This window comes from Sander vitreus, chromosome 22 (assembly GCF_031162955.1).
Source record: "Sander vitreus isolate 19-12246 chromosome 22, sanVit1, whole genome shotgun sequence".
Lineage (NCBI taxonomy): Eukaryota > Metazoa > Chordata > Actinopteri > Perciformes > Percidae > Sander > Sander vitreus.
Genome location: NC_135876.1, coordinates 13,978,947 through 13,997,966, shown reverse-complemented (window position 1 = coordinate 13,997,966; position 19,020 = coordinate 13,978,947). Strand labels below are relative to the sequence as shown.

At 43.0% G+C, this 19,020-nt stretch overlaps 1 protein-coding gene across 14 annotated transcripts in view; it reads right to left on the bottom strand.

Moving 5' to 3' along the window:
• Positions 1 to 537: 537 nt before the first annotated feature.
• eya1 (EYA transcriptional coactivator and phosphatase 1) overlaps positions 538 to 19,020 on the bottom strand; it is a 63,807-nt gene continuing 45,324 nt past the window's right edge. For all 14 annotated transcript variants that reach the window (XM_078280840.1, XM_078280850.1, XM_078280841.1 and 11 more), the window contains 7 exons: positions 16,249 to 16,338; positions 6,812 to 6,870; positions 6,535 to 6,695; positions 6,195 to 6,309; positions 5,761 to 5,882; positions 4,839 to 4,939; positions 538 to 2,721 (listed from right to left, as the gene is read on the bottom strand). In XM_078280840.1, coding sequence (XP_078136966.1) covers positions 2,641 to 2,721; positions 4,839 to 4,939; positions 5,761 to 5,882; positions 6,195 to 6,309; positions 6,535 to 6,695; positions 6,812 to 6,870; positions 16,249 to 16,338 — 729 coding nt within the window. In that variant the 3' untranslated portion in view covers positions 538 to 2,640. The remainder of the gene's footprint in view (positions 2,722 to 4,838; positions 4,940 to 5,760; positions 5,883 to 6,194; positions 6,310 to 6,534; positions 6,696 to 6,811; positions 6,871 to 16,248; positions 16,339 to 19,020) is intronic.

Below are 19,020 nucleotides of genomic sequence, written 5' to 3'. Positions count from 1 at the left end.
TGGCTTGGCTTCAGGAGCCTCAAGAATGCGTGACGCACCTTTTACATTGTTAAGGCTATCAAGAAAATCTTGCATCGTCTCACAGGAATTATGAAAAATATCTGATTAATAGAAATTTAAAGAGCCTTTAAGTCATGTTAGTTATTCCAAAACAAAAGCATGTCTGTGATTCAGATGTAGCCTTGTGGTCAAAAACGCATTTTTATTTTTGATCAGCTATTGTGCAGCAGAGTTAAAGCATGCCATTAGCATGTGGAGGTGTGATGATGTTGTTTGCTTCCTGGTAGGAAAAGTGGCTGAGGCCTGTGACGTCAGTGGCAGTCTCTGATACTGAGGGCAGATAGTAATGTTATTCCAGTATTATTAACACACAATTAAAATAAGTAAAAAAACTAAAACAATTTTGTTTTAGAGACAAAAGTATTTTAATGTCAGTGTTAAATTGTATTGTGCACCTACTGTTACTACTACTACATTTACTACTAATGTATTAAATTGTAGTTTTAAATATAAAAATAATAATCTGAAGGCAACATGTAACAGTTCACAAATCAGTTTTATTAATTTAAACACAATCAAATAATAATGTCAAAAACATCTGTACACATATTTTGCAGACACAACAATCTTTTGCGTTTCACAATGAGGCCCATGTAGTTTAAAGTATTTCCAGTTTGCATTTATGATTGCAACATAATAAAAAAAGCGTGCTGTATGAATCTATAAAACATTTCCACTAGTTACCTACCATTACCTTGATCTAGCAGCAATATGTAGATACCCCCAGAGCGCGGGGGAAGAAGTTGTTGTTTGAGAAGATGGGTGGGGGGGGGGAATCCAAATTGAAATGTAAAGGCCAACAGTGATCATGTGCAAAGGAGGGAAAATTAGAAACGCAACAAATGGGTTTCTGTTTAAGAAATTCACAGTCGATAGCACATGTCCTGTATGTTCACAAACCCCTCGAAGTTAGTGGCTTTTCTTTCAATGTTCATTACAGTTTCCCCATCCACAGATGTAGAAGCATTTTGAAAAGGGCTTTGTGTCTTTAAACTATTTCAAAGAGGGACACAGAATGTATTTTCAAAGTCGAAATAAAAACACTACATTATACAAAATTATGCTTGCTGTACAAGAGGTGTTATAGCGCTTGTATAAAAGATAATAAAACCTATTCAAGCCTGCTTTAAAATCTTTTATTTGTTACCAAGATGGCTCTCAAGAGGCAGGAAATAGTGAGTTTTCTCACTTCCGCGCCATATACGAAAAACTTATCAGAATTAAGTTTGCTTTCAAATATACGGGGTCAGCGCTGCAAGCTGGTGAAATGCCGTAAGGACACAAGTTGTGAGCTACCTTTCTGAATAACTAAGAAACCCAAATACCTCTTTCCCTTTAAAATATGAGTCTAAAAAGAACTTGCAGTAAAGGAGACCTGTTATGCTGTGTAAAGATGTGACTGCAGTTTCCTGTAAGGACGAGAAACGTCACAGAATCAAATGAAAGGTCATTGACACTTGACATCCATGCTTTTGGTCTTGACAAAATGATTTATCACAAAATCCCATTATCTACATATTTGTTTACTGAACAAAACTTGAACACATCAACACTTTCAGGCTTTGCACAAGCTTATGTGCGATGGGATGCCTTTTATTTTATTTTTTTTTACTTGAAAAAGCATTGCCACCTTTTAAGAGCACGTACCTAAATGAATATAGGAAGGAATAGTCCAGTGATTACAAACTTACACACACAAAAAAAGATTTCCTCTATACACGATTGTCTCAGCATTGTAAATAAAGTTTTTTGTAATTTTCTTAAATTATTAGAAAACCCCCTTTTTTTGTTTCTTCCATAAATGTCTTCCTCTCGCTGTGGTTGGAAATCAATAGTACTTTGTAAAAGGCACGAGTCTTTTGTCGTCGAGGTACCTTCTCTGTGGCACGGTGCCACTCACAAAGTCTCTGTTCATAAATAACAAGCACAGGACTCCCAGGCCGACGGTCAACAGAGGAGCAGTCGCTTTGTCTGTCTGTCCATTGACGTTAAGAGAGACTAAAAAGTAGGTAGACAGATAAGGAACAGAAAGAGACGGGAGGTGAAGAGCTAGAGGGACGGAGAAATGTCACCACCAGTAGTCGTGGACCTGTGGTTTACTGTAACTGAGTTCTGTGGCGAGGTGAGGTGAGGCGAGGCGTCATGGGCGAGGCCACCAGTAGCGCTGCTCTCCTCACAGGTGTGGACCCCGACAGAGTCCCGGCACAAACAGGGGGCCGTAAAACACTTTGACAGCTTCAGAAAGCGGCCAATTCACAGTAACAGGGCAAGCAGCTGCAGCGCCGTAAATTTACCTCTCTCCTTCGCTTCCAGAAAAAAAAAAAGAAAAAAAAAAAAAAAGTTTAGGGTTAAGACGAAGTGTGACCATATGTCAGCACATTAACCGTGTGCTCAGCCTTTTTTTCTCTCCATTCTCCTCTTCTTTTCTTCCTGTGTAGTGGAAGACAGACGCCAGGCAGCGCAGGGGGGTCTTTTCTGAGCTGTAGGGTCTGCGGCAAGCTTGGGACGGGGCTGGAGGGCGAAGGTGAAAGGTTGCAGGGTGTGCTGAGGCGGAGCAGGGTGTACCATGGTGCTGTAGTGCTACAAGTACTCCAGGTCTAGAGCGTGGTGGAGGGCCATGAGGTCTGAATGGCTGGAGATCCTCCAGAAGGGCATGTTGTGCTGAGGGAGGAATAAAAAGATTTTCATTTCAAACACTGAACAAATCATATATTCTATATGTTTTAGGGCTGAAACAATTTGTCAATGAATTGATAAGTAATCTACAAGAGTTATTTGATCCTTTCAGTCATTTATCGAAGAAAAATGCTAACGACTCTTTCTTTTGGTCGGAGAAATAAAAAGGAGCTGTTTAAAGACATGGGAAACTGTGAGCTGAATAATTATCAAAAAAATAATGGACATATTATTATTGACGAAAACCATTACTTGTAGCCCATCTTAGCACTTGCAAGAAGCGCTAAGGAGATTTTATTCTTTACACTACAGCTAATACATTCAATGAATGAAGTACTGTAAGCCTGGTCCTTTCACCAGGAAAAGCAATCATATTAATAACACATGCCGACTGCTCCTCTTGGTCCCTTGTGCAAATGTCTATGCAGCCAAATAGTACATATGTACCTCTAACTAATTTCTCTCCTGCATAAAACTGTAGTTTTATACCACCAAGCGAATCCAGTAGCTGTCTTCAACGTCAACAGAAATAAACTCCCCACAGGGTCTTTTGAATTAACCTCCTGCCTGCCAGTGTGTGTTTGGGACAGTGCAAATGAGCTGTTGTTCCCAAGCAGAGGACGGGGGGAGAAACCTGAGTCGCAGAGAATGAAAGGAGCTTGTCAGGTAGAGTCCTCAGCTCCTCAGTGTGTGGAGCCCATTAACCCCCCCCTTATCAAAAGGTATGGCCTCTCCCAGGCATATGTTCTGCTTAGGAGAGCCTGCACTGACCCTTAAAAAGCTCTTTGCTTTTTGTTTTGTAAATTGTCTTTGCTTTTAAGTTTAAAAGCTGGAGATGCTATCTCTACCTTCTCTCCCAGGCGATGGTAATAACTGAAGGCAGAATTGTTTCAGGGGTTGCGGATTTTTTTTTTTTTTTTTTAGGTGGTGGAATGAGGGCCGGGAGAACTTTTAGACATTTTGCTTTTGTAGTTCCACACGATGTCACGTCTGATGTGTGCCTCCTGACGGGTGAAATTGTTGTGTTATTTCACGTCCTCTCTGATGTTGACACAGAAACCTTTTACCGCATGGCGTGTCGTGGGACTCGCACCGCTCAGACGGGGGAGAAAAAAAAACGCCTTATCCTTCCATCAATGTCACTCTCCAACAACTCAAGACTGAGTGAAAATATTTGCATCTTTTTCCACAATCATCCTTCAAGACCATATTCCCAGGGTGTGTTCGCTTTTCATAATACAGAGCTATTGCTTTACACACTTATCCAGGGTAAAGGTGGATATTTCTTCCTAATCGCTGCCTAATCACTCTTCATCTGTCCTCACGCTTCTACTCGTTGTTTACTGAGAAACAGGTAAAAAAGGAGCTGGAGGCTTTTCAAAGGGAAACTCCATGTCTTCACCCTGACACTGTGGCTCACCGTTACTGTCAGTGAAATATGCCTTTTGACCGCTGATTAATTTGCTAATGAATATGTTTGCTGTGTGCGGCTTGCATGCGGCATTTGGTTTTCATCCAAACTTGGCAGAAACGCTGAATACACAAATTGTGGAGCAAGAGCCGACAGGTAACATAAAAAGGACAATGTCAGATTCATCTGAACAGATACCGGCGGCTTTTTTTGATCCGTCTCGTGCTAACAGGCTTGTCATTGCAGTAAATAATCCAATTCCATCAACAATGATTTAAGTCTCCTTTATGCATGCTCTATTTACAATGTGCCTTCAACAAGCCTGAAAGGGCTTGCCTAGCATTACACACACAGCATTCACGCTGCTCAGGGCACCGAGCAGGAATATATAATTATGCCATCTCTCCCCTCCCCTGCTCTGTAAACCTGAGATGGCGGAGGAAGAGCGCTGATTACACACTACAGACTTTCTCTCTTGTACTTGCACACCATATAAGAGGATAAACAAATGCAAGTTAAGTAAGACTGTTAAGCAGGAGAGCTGATTCCTTTCTTTGGAAAGTATGGCAGGTATGTTTTGTGTTCTGCAAGCATTCATAATGAACTCCTGACCTTCAATCACAAGTCCAAACATTGTCTTTTCTCCTAGATCTGTGTATTTCTGTATGTGGTGTGTATTACGACTTCTTACCTTTTTTGAGCCTTGCTCCTCTTCCACACCATCTCCAACAACAATGTAAACAACTTTCCTCCCGAACCTTTGAATTACTCTCTCAAAGCAGCTCTCCTTCCCTGTGGGGGGAGACGACAGCAGAATGTTAGTGGAGCGTTGAGTGGATGCAAACAGATACACAGGCACACGGACACTTGCAGGGACCCACACTAAACACCCTCAAGTTGATTCAAAGGCACAGGGTGACAAGAGCCCCTTTAAAAACACCACACGTACAAAATAGTGCAGAGTGTAAACACTTTGAGCTCAGCGAGGAGACGTGATAAGATCAGCCCTCAGATAAAGACAATCTGAAAAGCATTAACTCTGCCCTTCTGCTCCTCAACCATGGGACAAATGGATTTAAAACAGCTAAAATCACTCTTGCATGCTACAGGGTCTGGTTAGGAGGACCAGTGCGCTTAACGCTCCGAGGAACCCTGAACTACACTCTGCACTGATGGGCCTGAAAATGGTGTGGGAGTGAAGCTTGATTGTTTATTTTGCATTTGAAACAGTGAAGAAGGGGAAGTACTGGAGGAAAAGGGGGCAGATTGGAGGAGGAAGAGGGGGGCATCGTGTTGCTGTGGAATGACATAAATGTGCAGAAGTGGTTTCATATGCAGAGACTGAACAGGAGAGGCCTGGGGAGGCCCAGCGCAGGCCCAGCTCCAGGAAAATAATCCCAGGCTGATTAGACCTATTCCTTCATAGTAGAACATCAACCCTCTCCGGTGACTGAATCGCCCAGCCCATCCACGCCTCTGTCCCGTCACTTAGGTAGCCCGTGTGTCTTAACTTTCTACACTCACGGAGCTAAAATAATTATCATTCATGTCCCAAAGTGATAGACTGAGCACAGCGGACTAAAAGAAAAAAAGGATTCAAATTACACGTTTACCTATTTTGGTTGCACTATAAATATTCTCGATAGGAAAGACTATCCCCAAGCCGTAGAGCAGGACCTTAGCCAGGGCAGGGATGAGCTGTGTGGTGGTCACCAGGATATTCACACAGTTTGACCTGCAGTATAGAAGCAGAGGAGGAGAGCAAAGGGATGACATCATTCTAAATCACTTGGAGGGAGGACAAAAGAAAACACAGTGTGCCGAAAATAAAGCATGTCATGTCATGCAATGAGGGATTGAATCTCAGATTCCTTTTAAAGTCATGTCTTTTAGCACACTTTCAAAATCAGATGACAAAGCCTATCCAGAAGAGCATTGGCATTTTCTTTAATAGCTTGGGAATGTGAAGTTGACTTATTTACACCACATGCGAGTTTATATATGTGCGGTATGGCACTGGGTACAATTTTCCTCACTGGAGTCCTACCTTGAGTGGATTAATGTTAGTGCTTTCAGTGCCAGTGTTAACCAGGAGTCCGTCAAGGCTTCAATTTCTGCTCGCAATTGCAACCAGGCTTCCCTTTTGGCTGGGCCGAGCAGACCTGAAACGCAGGGTAACATTGTTTAGGTTGGACCAGCCCTCCGAATACCACGGAAATTTTCAAAATTTACTCTGACCAAGTGGTGTGGCATGTGTGCTTTTAGAACATACACATGAACACGCGCAGACACTCACACAAACACCCGCACAAATAAGGCACGAACATCTGCAAACTCGTTTCTACTCGACATATTTTTACAGAGCAGCGCTGCTTGTTGGGGATTACCTCCGACGTTATTTTTGTAGGTGGTGTAGATTTCTTTTACTCGTCTGTAGCGGAAGGCCAGTTTTCTCATCCAGTCCACGCCTCCCCGCACCCCTGTGGCCAGACATAGATTGGCACTGGTCGCCGCTGCGTGGAAACCGTCAGCGCCGAAGTTATACGTACTGAGATGAAGACAAAGAAAGGATCTGTTGGCACAGGCTGGGCCAACGTTGATGCAAGCAAACGGCACAGATTATGTTGACTACTCGACCAAGAATGAAAGTGTACCAGGTTGTACCTCAGATCCTGGCCATTGTCATCGGAGGACACATCGTCGATATGTACCTGGTCACATTCCTGGAATACGCAAAACAAATATTTTGAGTAATGTAGGATTCACACAATCTTAAAGAAATACTGTCTTTTTAAGGGGTGAGGTTTATATCTTGGGAAAGGACACTCCCCACATGTTCCAGGTCAATTTCATTAGAACAACATATTTATTTAGGAATTTCTGCTTTGGCTGGACACCTCAGTCTTAATCCGCTTCACCTTGACTTTTTCTTTACATCCTTTTGAATAAGTTCGCCACATTTGTATTGTACTTCTACAGTTCTTCCCTTATGTCCTGACCAGCTCTGTCTAAATAAAATCTAACCTCATCATCAGTCAGAATGGACTGCTACCACTAGAGGGGTCTAAAGATATGCACACCCACAGACATAACCAATTAGGTCTCAATCATATATATATATATATATATATATATACACATACACACACACACACACACACACAGTAGAATGATGTATGTAGGCTAGCTAAATGTATAAAGAGCCTTGGCACTAATGGTCTGTGCATGTGTCTGTGTAAGAAGTGTGTGCATCTCTAAACATATGTGCACACTCCTCTTCCCCTTTGGGGGTGCCTGGCTCCTCTTGGAAAGGTAGAGGGATTCTGCAGCTCTGCACTGATTCTGCTGGTACACAGTAACACAATCCAGACTTTCTGGTGAATGTAACCTACTAGAAAAATTGAACCTGATGCTAACCGCCAATGAAATTATGACCTCTGATTGCTGCTGCGCCACACACCAACACAGCCCCGGGGCCAGTCAGCCAGCCAGCCGGCAAAAGAGTGCAGGAGAAAGCAGACTAAAAATCTGTTATTAGTTTTCCATTTATAGGAGAGCTCTAGTGCCTCGTCCTTCCTCCCCTCTCTCTGCCCCCCTCAGCCAGCTTGAAATGCGAGGGAGTCCTGCCTTGGCATTCAGATCAACACATTTCACATGGGGCAGAGCACAGAGACTAGCAAATCTTCTCTTTTGCTAAAACTTGGCCAGCAATTTAGCCAACAGGAGGTTGAGCAATCACCTTGTTAAGAGCAAAAGGTTTTGAAATGAATGTGACGTCAAACTCTCAATTTGTTTCAGTCAGCCCAAATCTTGAATGAATAACAGAGAGCGTATTTGATATCTCTATGAAGTAGTTTAAAGAATTTCTGCGGAAAGCTACAGGTTTTAAATTGGCTGTGTAACTGCCCAAAATGTTAGTCTCACTCTCACCTGTTTAAAGTTATGTGCGAAATAATAATTTCTCATGGAAATTGAAACTTGAGGGAAAGAATTCCTCCAGTCTCAAGTATGAAAAATCCCTCCCGATTTTTTAAGCTTTTTAATTAAGTTTCATCCGGCTGTTAAGACACCAAAACACAGAAAGGACTTCCTTGTTTTAAGTCAATCAAATTGAGGCCAAATGCTGACGTTATTGCATTCCTCTCTAATGCTAGAGCAGGGTAAGGGTAAGGGCTTTGGATTGTAAACCTTTTTTATTTTACTGGTTCCCCTCTGAACAAATTTTTCATCTCCCTGGATTTGTGGGGAAAGGGAGGGAAGAGCGACGTGAGGAAAAACTCAAACCAGCTGTTCTTTAAACAGAATTAAAATCTTGACCCCCCAACCCCTGCTCTAATGCAGCCATTCTCTCGCCAAGACTCTCCCAGCAAGCCCCGAGATCCAAAGAGGAAAAGACTTTGACCTTGTGACCCCTCTCCCCTCCTCTCCGGGGCTCCGGCACCCCGATAAGGGGGTGGAAGGGTAGAGAGGTGGAGATGGAGGTGAGCAGCGGGTAAAGGCTGGGGGAGAGAGAGTCCAAAGTGACCTCACATGGAGAGAGCTCGGAGCCCCATGTTCCAGAAGATGGACTGCCAATTGGAGATGGGGTGCAGGCAGGGGCTCTTAGCTCTGCTGGTCTAATCTGTTTCCAGACACTCACCAGCAGATATTTAATAGTTGAAGAAAGCAGCAATTTGTCCCAGCTTGAAGATCTGCTGCCAACAAACTTGCAGATAATTTATGTTTGCAAATTATCCCCATTTTCTTCTCAGAACGGAACCCAAGCCAAAAGTATTGGTGTGCTTAATTCCTTAAGTAGTAGAGGCATGTCTGTTTGTTTAGGAAAACAAAAACTGCACTCTGGGTTAAGCACCTCATAAAGCCTTTTTGAAAGACCTCCCATTCAGGTGCAAGTGACTGGAATACTTCTATTATCCAGTAATTACCTGCTGATGAATCAGACACAATCAGCCCACTGCAAAGCACTCGTTTGGTATATCATTCCCTCATTGAATGCTGTCGCCTGGTACCTTGTTTGATGACAATAGTTCCTCATGTTTGTCCTTCCCCTGCAATGCGTTTCTTTCAGAGTCTGACAGCCAGCATGGATCAAAACAGCTATGTGAGAACAATATTACTCAGCATGTTAATTATGGGCCTACTATAGGTGCCTGGGCTCCAACATGACCCGAAAAACATAAATGTCCCAGTAATTAGGCCTAACTATAGCCATTATAATTGCTGCCTGATTATGAATGATTTTTAATGGACTTTTCCAAATCCTCAAAGCTAATAAACACATCAAACCTCAACAAATGTGAAGTGTTAAAATTTCAAACGGCCAAGAAAAATACACTGAACCCCTTCTATTTTCTTGTTTCTGCGGGTTTACATAGTTTTTCAATTCTGTAGATATTATAACGCTTAATTAACAGCTGAACTGAGCTCAAGACCTCCAAATAAATGGTTGTCTGTGTGTGTGTGTGTGTGTGTGTGTGTGTGTGTGTGTGTGTGTGCTGTGAATAAAAAGGGAGGGGGGTTATGGGAAGAATGCGCAGACTCCAACAATTACTGTTCCCAGCTGGGGCTGGCATAAACCTCTGCACTGGCTTCCTGGGAGGACTAGGGAAGCTAATAGAGGAGGTGGCTGTGGGTAATGTTGTACAGTAACCCTTACACATACTCATTAGGAGGCACTTCTAAAGGCCTCATAAACACCACAGAGCCATGGATGGTGCAGGTTCAAGTCAGTTAAGTACAGTCATATAGTTGAAGTGGATAGGATGGAAAGAAACACTATGGGGTGGTGAATTTTCCTGACAGACTCAATGGCATTCCAGCATTGTTGGATGAATGGATTATGAAACACCACATAAATAGAACAGATCTGAAAAATGCATTCTAAGTAAATAGAAAGCAACTAAATATGTGTCTCATAAAAAGAGTGTCAGTTTCACCTTGTGATAAAGTAGCTCATTTATATGCATGCACGACTAATTCACTGACTCATTGGAAAGCATAAAAGAAAAAATAACATACTGCTATTATTTTGTTTGTATAACACTAGCAATAGAATGTCAAGGCTTCAAGATGGTGGCACATTGAGCGGCAGTCAGAGAATTTCTAAGAACCTTTTGAACCTTATGTCTTTTCCATCGAATCCCCCCATTCTTTCCTCACCAAGCAAACAGTGGTCTCTCTAAAACCTACAATCACCACTAACTCACACCAGATGTTCCTACTGTACTCAGGAGTGAAGACCCTCCACCAGAAGCCATTGCAATTACTCCTTATGCAAACACTATGTCTTTCTGTTAAATTCATCAGCAACATTTTTTTTTCTTCTTTTATCTGGGCTACCAAGCAGTCTTTATCTGTACAGGAAAGATGCCAAAAAATGCACAACAATTGAATGCAGGCTTTTTTCTGCCTCGGGATGCTTCCGTCTCTACATCATTCACTCTCTCTTCCTTTCCCTGTCTCTCTGTCTTTCCACTAGTCTGCTGAAAACTCTTTACTGTGGAGGAAGCTATCAGTGCCCTCTTTGTTCCCTTGGCATCTGTCATTAAGCAATCAGGGATGACGGTCTGAGTCTTCCTGCAGCCCTGGAAAGAGCTCTGAGTGGTGACTGCAACAGTCAGAGGCAGGAAGAAGAAAGACGGGGAAAGTCAGCAATGCATGTTACCAAAACACAGAAAGGGCCGTGCTATCTAAACGTAGAACTGACTTAGAACTGACTTAGAACTCTTAGACCGGTTTTCCCCATGAAGGTCTAGGTCACTGTCGCATAGACAGCATCCACTTATCGGCTACAAGCTGCTCCACTTGCCCCCTCTCTCTCTCTCTCTCTCTCTCTCTCTCTCAGGTGAGCTGTTGGGGGGGGGGTGGGTGGTCAAAACCACAGTGTGAGCGATAACAGCCGTCATCACAGCATTCCTTGTGACCCTACAGGCTAATGCCATGTGAAAAAGACTCATCCATGGTTCGCAGGTTCTCAATACCGCCACTCCACCGGCAGTGGCTGTCATCCCCCCCGCGGTCTGTGACCCCCAGCAACTTCCTTCTCTGTTCCCACCACAGGCACCCCTGTCTGTGGGGAGGGGGGGGGAAGAAGGAGGGTGCAGAAAGGAGGGGGGCCGTGATTACCTGGGGGTCAAACACAGGATGTGGGTAACAAAGGGAGAGTTCTTCGAACCCACTTCATTCCAATCCACAATCTGTGCTTGAACAGCCACGGAATTCAAACAGCGGCGCCAAACAAAGCACAGGTATAGAGCAGTATATGCTGGTTTTACAAAAATTCACACGATCAGGAGAAAGGATCCAGAGGGAGCTCAAGTACGCTTTGCTCAGGAACAGAGTGAATTTTACCAAAGTGGTCTGTAAAGCGCTGCTGTATTGCCTGGAAAAGTTGGTAAAAAAGAATCACCCCACAGGTAGAAAGTGAAAAGTATGAATTAATATGTGTGATGGATGAGCTGCTTCTCATTATTTCCTATTTTTGGCAATGCAAGTCCAAACCACATCTCAAGGAGAGTGACAGTAAATGCAATATCAAATCTCACTCGTTTCAGCATTTTTCCTTTGCAACACACGTATCCATAGAGAAAGGGTTTATTCTTGCCAAGTGGACTGTTGTTTGGACAAATCTGTGCAAGTTTATGCTCTCTTCCACCACAGACCGTGCTGGGCAGGTGCGGTGTCTTCCTCTTTGATTCAGGACAAGAAATCTATTCTTAAATATCATCATTTGTCACCAAACAGTAATGTTATATTTTCCATGCACCCTCAACCCCTATTGGTGCATGAATCGGCTGTGTTAGGGTAGTGGGTAAAGTGTGGGGGTGAGGTGGAGCTCTGTGGAGCGAAGATTGACAGGGTGGCTTTGAAACTTCCACTTTCTCTCTGTAGTCTTTCCAAAACACATCAGTGGCCCCGCCTCGAGACGTTATGGAGTTATGTTGAGGAGCATGACAAAACTGCTGCATCAGTGGCCAGACAAATGATGAAATACCCACATCAGTGTGTACAGACCTAAAGACGCCCATCTGACAAAATATACTATATATGAAAATAGCCTTTTGTAGTTCACTGTTGCAATTATCTGTTATGATAGCGGTATTGAAATATAAATCTACAGTGTTAATTGATAGCCGATCAACTGAATGACTTAATTTCATGATTTATGAAAAGCACAGTTGGCATTATGTTCCTCCTTACTGGGAATACAATCTTAAAAATATACTATCAAGGAAAACACCATAAAGCTACCAATCATATGGAATGGCGAGAACAGGATCTGACTCTCTACAGTGGGACATAAAACCAACAGAACAGCTCCACACTAAGAGGCTCTGGAGGGCCATTTCAGCCACTAGGAAAAGGTAACCATGCATTTCACAGCATCTCTCATTAACAGGCAGCCCCTGGGTGAGAGTGACAGAGGAGGTTTCAACCCTTCGACTGCAGGCTGGGAGCTGTAAAAGCCAGTCAGCTCACAGTGTCACAGGGTTGCTCCACAGGTGTGTGTGTGTGTGTGTGTGTGTGTGTGTGTGTGTGTGTGTGTGTGTGAGAGAGAGAGTATGAGAATCTGCGGGGAATTTCACGAGCGTTTGTACAGTATGTATGTGTGTGTTAAGAATTTGCAGCACAACATGTTTAGAGTGCACGTGCATTAGTGTGTGAGAGAGGGTTGCACACAGCATGGAGGCATCAGTGGACTAATTTAAATTGTTCCCACCTTTAGAGACCTCTCCCCCTCTCTCTCCCCGTGAGTGGTTTGCCCTCATGCCCTTTATCCTCCAGACAGGGAGGGTTGTTTTCTCACCCAGGGAAGGGGGAGACGGCAGCCCCCATACCCCACTGAGTAGGGAACACAGGGGGCTCGGCCAGCGCGAGAGAGGCCCCTGGTTCCCACATACTGCTCGGCGTGAGCGTTTGGGCTGCAGCAGCGCACCTACAGTAAACTCACACCCTGAGTCACAGCAGAGCTGTCAGTCTTCCCAGTGAGCTCAGCCTTAGTAGGCTTCATTATACACATCACTTCAGACCATCAATTAACTCCACATTCAACCCCATACCCAGCACTACTAAAATGGTGAAACAAATGTATTATAATTCAAAAATAAGATAGATATATATATATATATATATATATACACACACACACACACACACCACATCTCTTCTTAGTAATTTAGTAAATTATTTAAATAAAATATTAAAAAGTTATTATTCCCTGTAAGTGTATTCTGAAAATACAATTATAAAATAAATAAATTATTGAAATTACCTTCCCATTAGGATGGTGCTGTTAACTAACAAATTACAAACATGATCGATTTTGTATTAAGTTTTGCTTTCAATATAACAACATCGATTATATGTTTGTCTCTGTAGCTATTGAAATACACCTTCTATAGGGAAAATGAATACAGTGGCGATCACATCAATAAGGATTATATTGCCTTGAATTACTTTTCTAATACTTCCCTCAGTGAGAGTATTTTTGATGATAAAAACAGAGAAAAACAAAAAGAAGAGTAGCAAATGGTTTGTGCAGGATGATCGATAGAGAGATTTGTGTGTGTGGTTGGGAGGGGAAGTATTTCAGGGACGCACCTTCAATTCTATCTAACAGTGAATGAAAAAAGATAGCGCTGATCCAGAATAAGGTTAGAGGAGAAAGAGGGAGCGAGAGAGAGACGTAAGGGTGAAACTGATCCCTGTTGACCCCTTCGGCATGCCCTCTTTCTTTTTATGACTTTCCTCTGAATCGTCACTCACCAGCTCTATCAACGCGGTCCAGCCTCCATTCACACACACTCTCACACACGCACACACTTGAATACATAATACACAAGACTAGAGCGTTGGCTGTGGCTTCGGCAGGCTAAGCACAATATTATGCTTATTGTGATGTTTAGAGGCCTGTAAACAACACTTGTGCATTCAAAACTGATCATAATTTATCTTAAAAATTAACATTTTAATAGAAGCAAAATAATCTAAGACTGCACATAAAGTGAAGTTGTAAGGACACAGAGTCCATGTGTAATCTTCCCGTGCAGAGACTGGCAGGACAACAGTGTTAAGACTTAGATGGACCACTCTCTCTCTCTCTCTCTCACACACACACACACACACACACACACACACACACACACAGAGAGAGAGAGAGAGAGAGTTAGGCCACTAACTCTGCACCTGTGTTTCTGCACAGCCTCTGGGGTCTCTCTTTATGGCTTAGACTAAATTAGATGGACCATATGCATTTCTGCACATGCTTAAATACATAACTGCTGCTGGCTGCGGTATTTATAGTTGGACTCTATTTAGCTTTATCTGAGATGGAGGACTGTAAATCAGCAGAGAGGAAACACAACTGGTTCAGCATTGCTGAGAACTGGCACTAACACTCAGACTGGCCCAGCTCAGTTTAAGGAGGAGGAGAAATCAATATGCCTTCAAGAGAATGTCACTCCTCCTCTCTGGTATGATTATTAATGACAATCATTGCAGCGTCTGCAGAGGTCTTTACATTGGGCGTTCTAAAAAGCATTCTTGCAGCAGACCACACATTGCTATTTTAGTCATAATAGTATAGTTTTAGCTGGAAAAAAAATCTCAAGCTTTAAAGTGTCAAAACAAAATCTAATAATTTGGTTACTGAGATAGAGCAGAGGAAATATATGCGTTGCATTTTAAAATAATTTTATAAGCAGTCTGAGCTGCCAATTCATCTGTGAACGGTTTCATCACACATGAAAAGAAATCAAAACACAGGACAGATGTTGAGCAAAACCACATTTAAGCGTTGTCACAAACTGCCATTTTTTCAAATGATTGGGGCACATCTATTAAATAAAGTGCAGCTACAATGGATTCTACATGGCCAGGGCATAAGGAAATATTTAACCAGCCAATTGCAGCCAATTAACTTTGATCACGATGACTGCGTTTGGAATCTCAGTCACTCGTCTGTCTGGGAGAGTATGAACATTTTCTTTCCTGTCTTTCCCTCCTTCTTGGGTTTGCTTCATGTAGCACAGCCAAACATGGTGGTGAGTAATGATACTTGGCAGACTGGCCACAGATCTCTTCACACTTAGTATCAAACAAAACATTTCCTCTACTGTGAGGTCAGCATAAAGCAGGACACTAAGGAAAAGCGCTGGGTCAGTGGGATCAGATTCACTGGGAGAAAGAGACAGAGGAGGAGGCAGGGACAAAAATCGCAGAGAGAGAATCGGATAGAGCTAGTGTTGACAAAAATGACATCGAGATGAATTGCTTTGTTTATTGCTAAAATATGATGAGCACTGATAGTGAGCTGGGTTTGACATCTGGATCCGGAGAGAGGGTAGCGGGTGCGCTTCATGTCTGTGCATGTGTATATGTATGGACAAATGTGGCACACACTTTTCTGTACATACAGTCTGAGCCTATAAGCATACCTGACCCTTTGGTCTTCCACCTCTCCCTAGAGTGAAGCAGACACTCAGACATCCCACCACACCCACACCCACACACCTCCCTACCCTTGATCCCTCTATTCCTGATCCCCAGGGGCAGATTTTACACTAGCCGTACATGAATCAGGGGGGCAAAGAGGCGTGGGAGGGGAGATGGTGGGGGAGATGGCGGGGGATGTCATGCTGCGACGGAAAGGTCTGTGGTGTAGGTGGACAGCGACACCAAGCACACAGCATGACACACAGACAGAGAGACAGAGTGGCCACTGAAACGCTAGAGCTTGACAAATTGAGCTGGCCGCTACGGTAGTGGGAAGGAGGTGGTGGTGGCGGTGGGGGCAGGGCTGGTGACCCAGGAATGACGGAGACTCACAGCACATGTAAAATTCATGGTATCCCTTGGGCTCCGAGGTAATACTTCACCACTATGGGACTGATAACTGAGAAACAGGCTCCATGCTACGAAACAGTTGTTTCTGCTTTTATGTAACTCTTAGTGGACTGTACTTACACTTCTGTTGGAATATATACACACATCTGACCACTAAAACCATCACAAGCTGAACAGAAGACATTTGAGCAGAACAGGAACATAGTAGAGCTAAAGACAGCTTACAAAAAAAGAGAGAAAAACAAAAATAGACGCACCTCCAAGTCGTTAAAGAATAGGTGTGTGTCGGCCAAGTTGAAGATCATTTCTTCCATCCTCAGGCCTAATGATACAGACGTCGGCGGATCCTGAAAAATAGACAAAACCAATTAAATCTAATTAAATTCGTACTTCTAAATATTGAGGTCATTTTTTCCATCTGAAGGGGTTAATGTGAAACAATAAATAACGCTGTTCCCTGTAAGTCACTCAATTAACACAGAATCCCTTAAAATTCCTCAGCAGGCTATTCCCATAAAAGAAGACATTAGGCGGACTTGAAAGTCTCAGCCTCTGTTTACGACCCTCTGAAAGGGACCAGAATAGTCATCAGAAATGCCACAGACTTGAACGAATGCAGTAAAAGCATGTCTCTTCTCAGGAGGGGTGGTCGATTTTGAAGAGTTGGGGGGTCACAGCCTCATCGTAAATAGCCCATTCTCCACATACTTGTGCTGATGCATCATCTGATTGCTCTACACAATCCATCCTGCGCAACCACTCAGATGTGTGCATTAATATTTAAAATAATTGAAATGCAAAATAAATAATGTTCTGTTCCCTGCAGCAAGCATAGCTGCAATTTTTTCTTAAATCATGATCTCTGTCAGTAATGTGACACGTGCTGTAATGGTGATAGGGTTGCACTGTCTGTAAGATAATACCTAGACAGGAGTGAACTACATTGTAAATAGTTAATGAGCCTGTGACAATGTGTGCGATTTTCCCTTTAAAAAGATAATGAATTTGCAAAAAGTCTTCAGTGCATTTTCACATAAACAAAAAGATATAAATGTAATTATTTTCTTTTTTGTTATTGCACAAATTGAATATCCTTTTTTTTTTTTATCTTAAATCTTTAATCAAAATACTGTCGTCAGCAAGCAAAGAGTGAAGGGATACAATAGCAGGCTGTGGAGAAGGATTTTCTGCAGCTGGATGAGACTGCATTAAAGAGGCAGAAGCAGGGATTACAGAATTAAACCACCTGAAGACACACCTGAGCTTTTTGCTGATTACCTGTCACACCCCACAACGCTTATGTTTTCACTAAAATGACAAACCAAACCACACAAGTAGAGCTCAATCCCCACTTCTAGCAGCTTTCTCCTTCCTCTTAACCTCCCAGTTCGAATCAATCTTTCAGTCAGAATTCATCAAAAATAATTACCCTCCCACATCAACAGGCTACCAGCTCCCTTTCCCAAACCCCTGCCGCTGTCGGCTGATTTAGCATTATGGGCTGGTTTGGTGGGAAAAGGCAGTGTTCTCCGGTGCGAGTGAATCCTTTCCAATTAAATCTAAACAATCACTCAGTGAGGGAGTTAAGAATACAAGCAGGCCAGAAGACCAAAGTGCTGCTGCTGTCATTGCTCCAGCACCACCTGTCCTGAGATGTCAGTTCCATCCACAGGGGCGCCAAGTCCCCCTTTCCCTCTGAGCCCCTTACCAATAACAACCCCCCATCCATCCCCACCCACTTTAAGCTCTAGCTCTGGCCAGCCCAATAGCAGCACAGCTGGCCTCAGCCATCAGCTTTATGGGGGTGAGCTGCCTTGATGCCAATTAAAAGAGCTGATAAGAGTAGCAGTGTGTTTATGTGTGTATGAGAGGGAGAAAAAAAGAGAATCAGAGAGAGTGGGTGGGAGGTCACAGTAAGGGAGAGAAAGTGTGGATGTGTGCTTACTCAGATACACATCTATTTATAGTAAGCTCAGAGCAGCTATGAGGGAAAACTGTTCAGTAACTTTTTTGTTTGATGAGGATGACACGAATGACAGACAGGAAAGAAGAGAAGGGGTGGTTGTTGTGGTGGATGTTGGTCTGCTTCACTTTCCTTTTTGAGGTAGTTTACAGATCTGCGTTTCTGATAGGATTTGAGGTAGCGTGCTCGGTGGTTGCTGTGAGTAAGCAGCATGTCTCCCTCTTATAATATTGCTTTAATGTGATAGAGTCATGAGAAATGTGCTAGGAGGAGAAAAAGAGAAAACCGAGTAAGTGAGAGGGACTCTAACGCCTGTCACATCCTATATGAGCTCTGATGGAACGGGCCCTTATGGAGTCAGGAGTGTTTCCTGTTTCAGAGGAGCACACTGGAGACCCTGTGTATGCATGCATGCAGGCGTGTGTGTGTGTGTGTGTGGTTGGAGTCCCTCATCACTGAGCCACAGCTCCCTAAGCCATAGTTCTCTCTTTACCCAGCATGCAGGGCTGAGAATAAAGTAAATAAACAGTGGAGGGTCGTGGGGCAGCCCTCTTTCACCCCAAAAACAAAACACTGCCCCCATCAAACACCCCCTCATACCAGAACAAAGGCACAGAGCACGGGCTGCAGACGCTAAGCTCTCTGACATATGAGGAGCAATATGTCATTTTTGACTTCAAAACCAGAAACCTCCATAGCCAAAACAACCGGTGATTAGAAATGCTGTTCTACCGCAAAATAAAAATGAGTTTAATTTATCATTATAAAAATTGTGACTGTGTGATGAATTGTCTTCAAGATTGTAATTATGTGTATGTATTATATCTAAATGGGAAAATAAGAGTGGGTGGTGCAATAAAGGCTGTATAGAACCTATGACCTCAACAAAACCATGAGAATAGGATTCTGCCTTATTTCCCAAATTGTTTGTTTTGAAAGTTTAAATTTGGAGAAGCAATTTACATGGAACAACAAATAGCAAAGTCTGGAAAAGTAAACTCTTCATCTTATAAGCATACACAGTGACATGGGATGGAAAATAACCTTCCAGTATAATAATAATAAA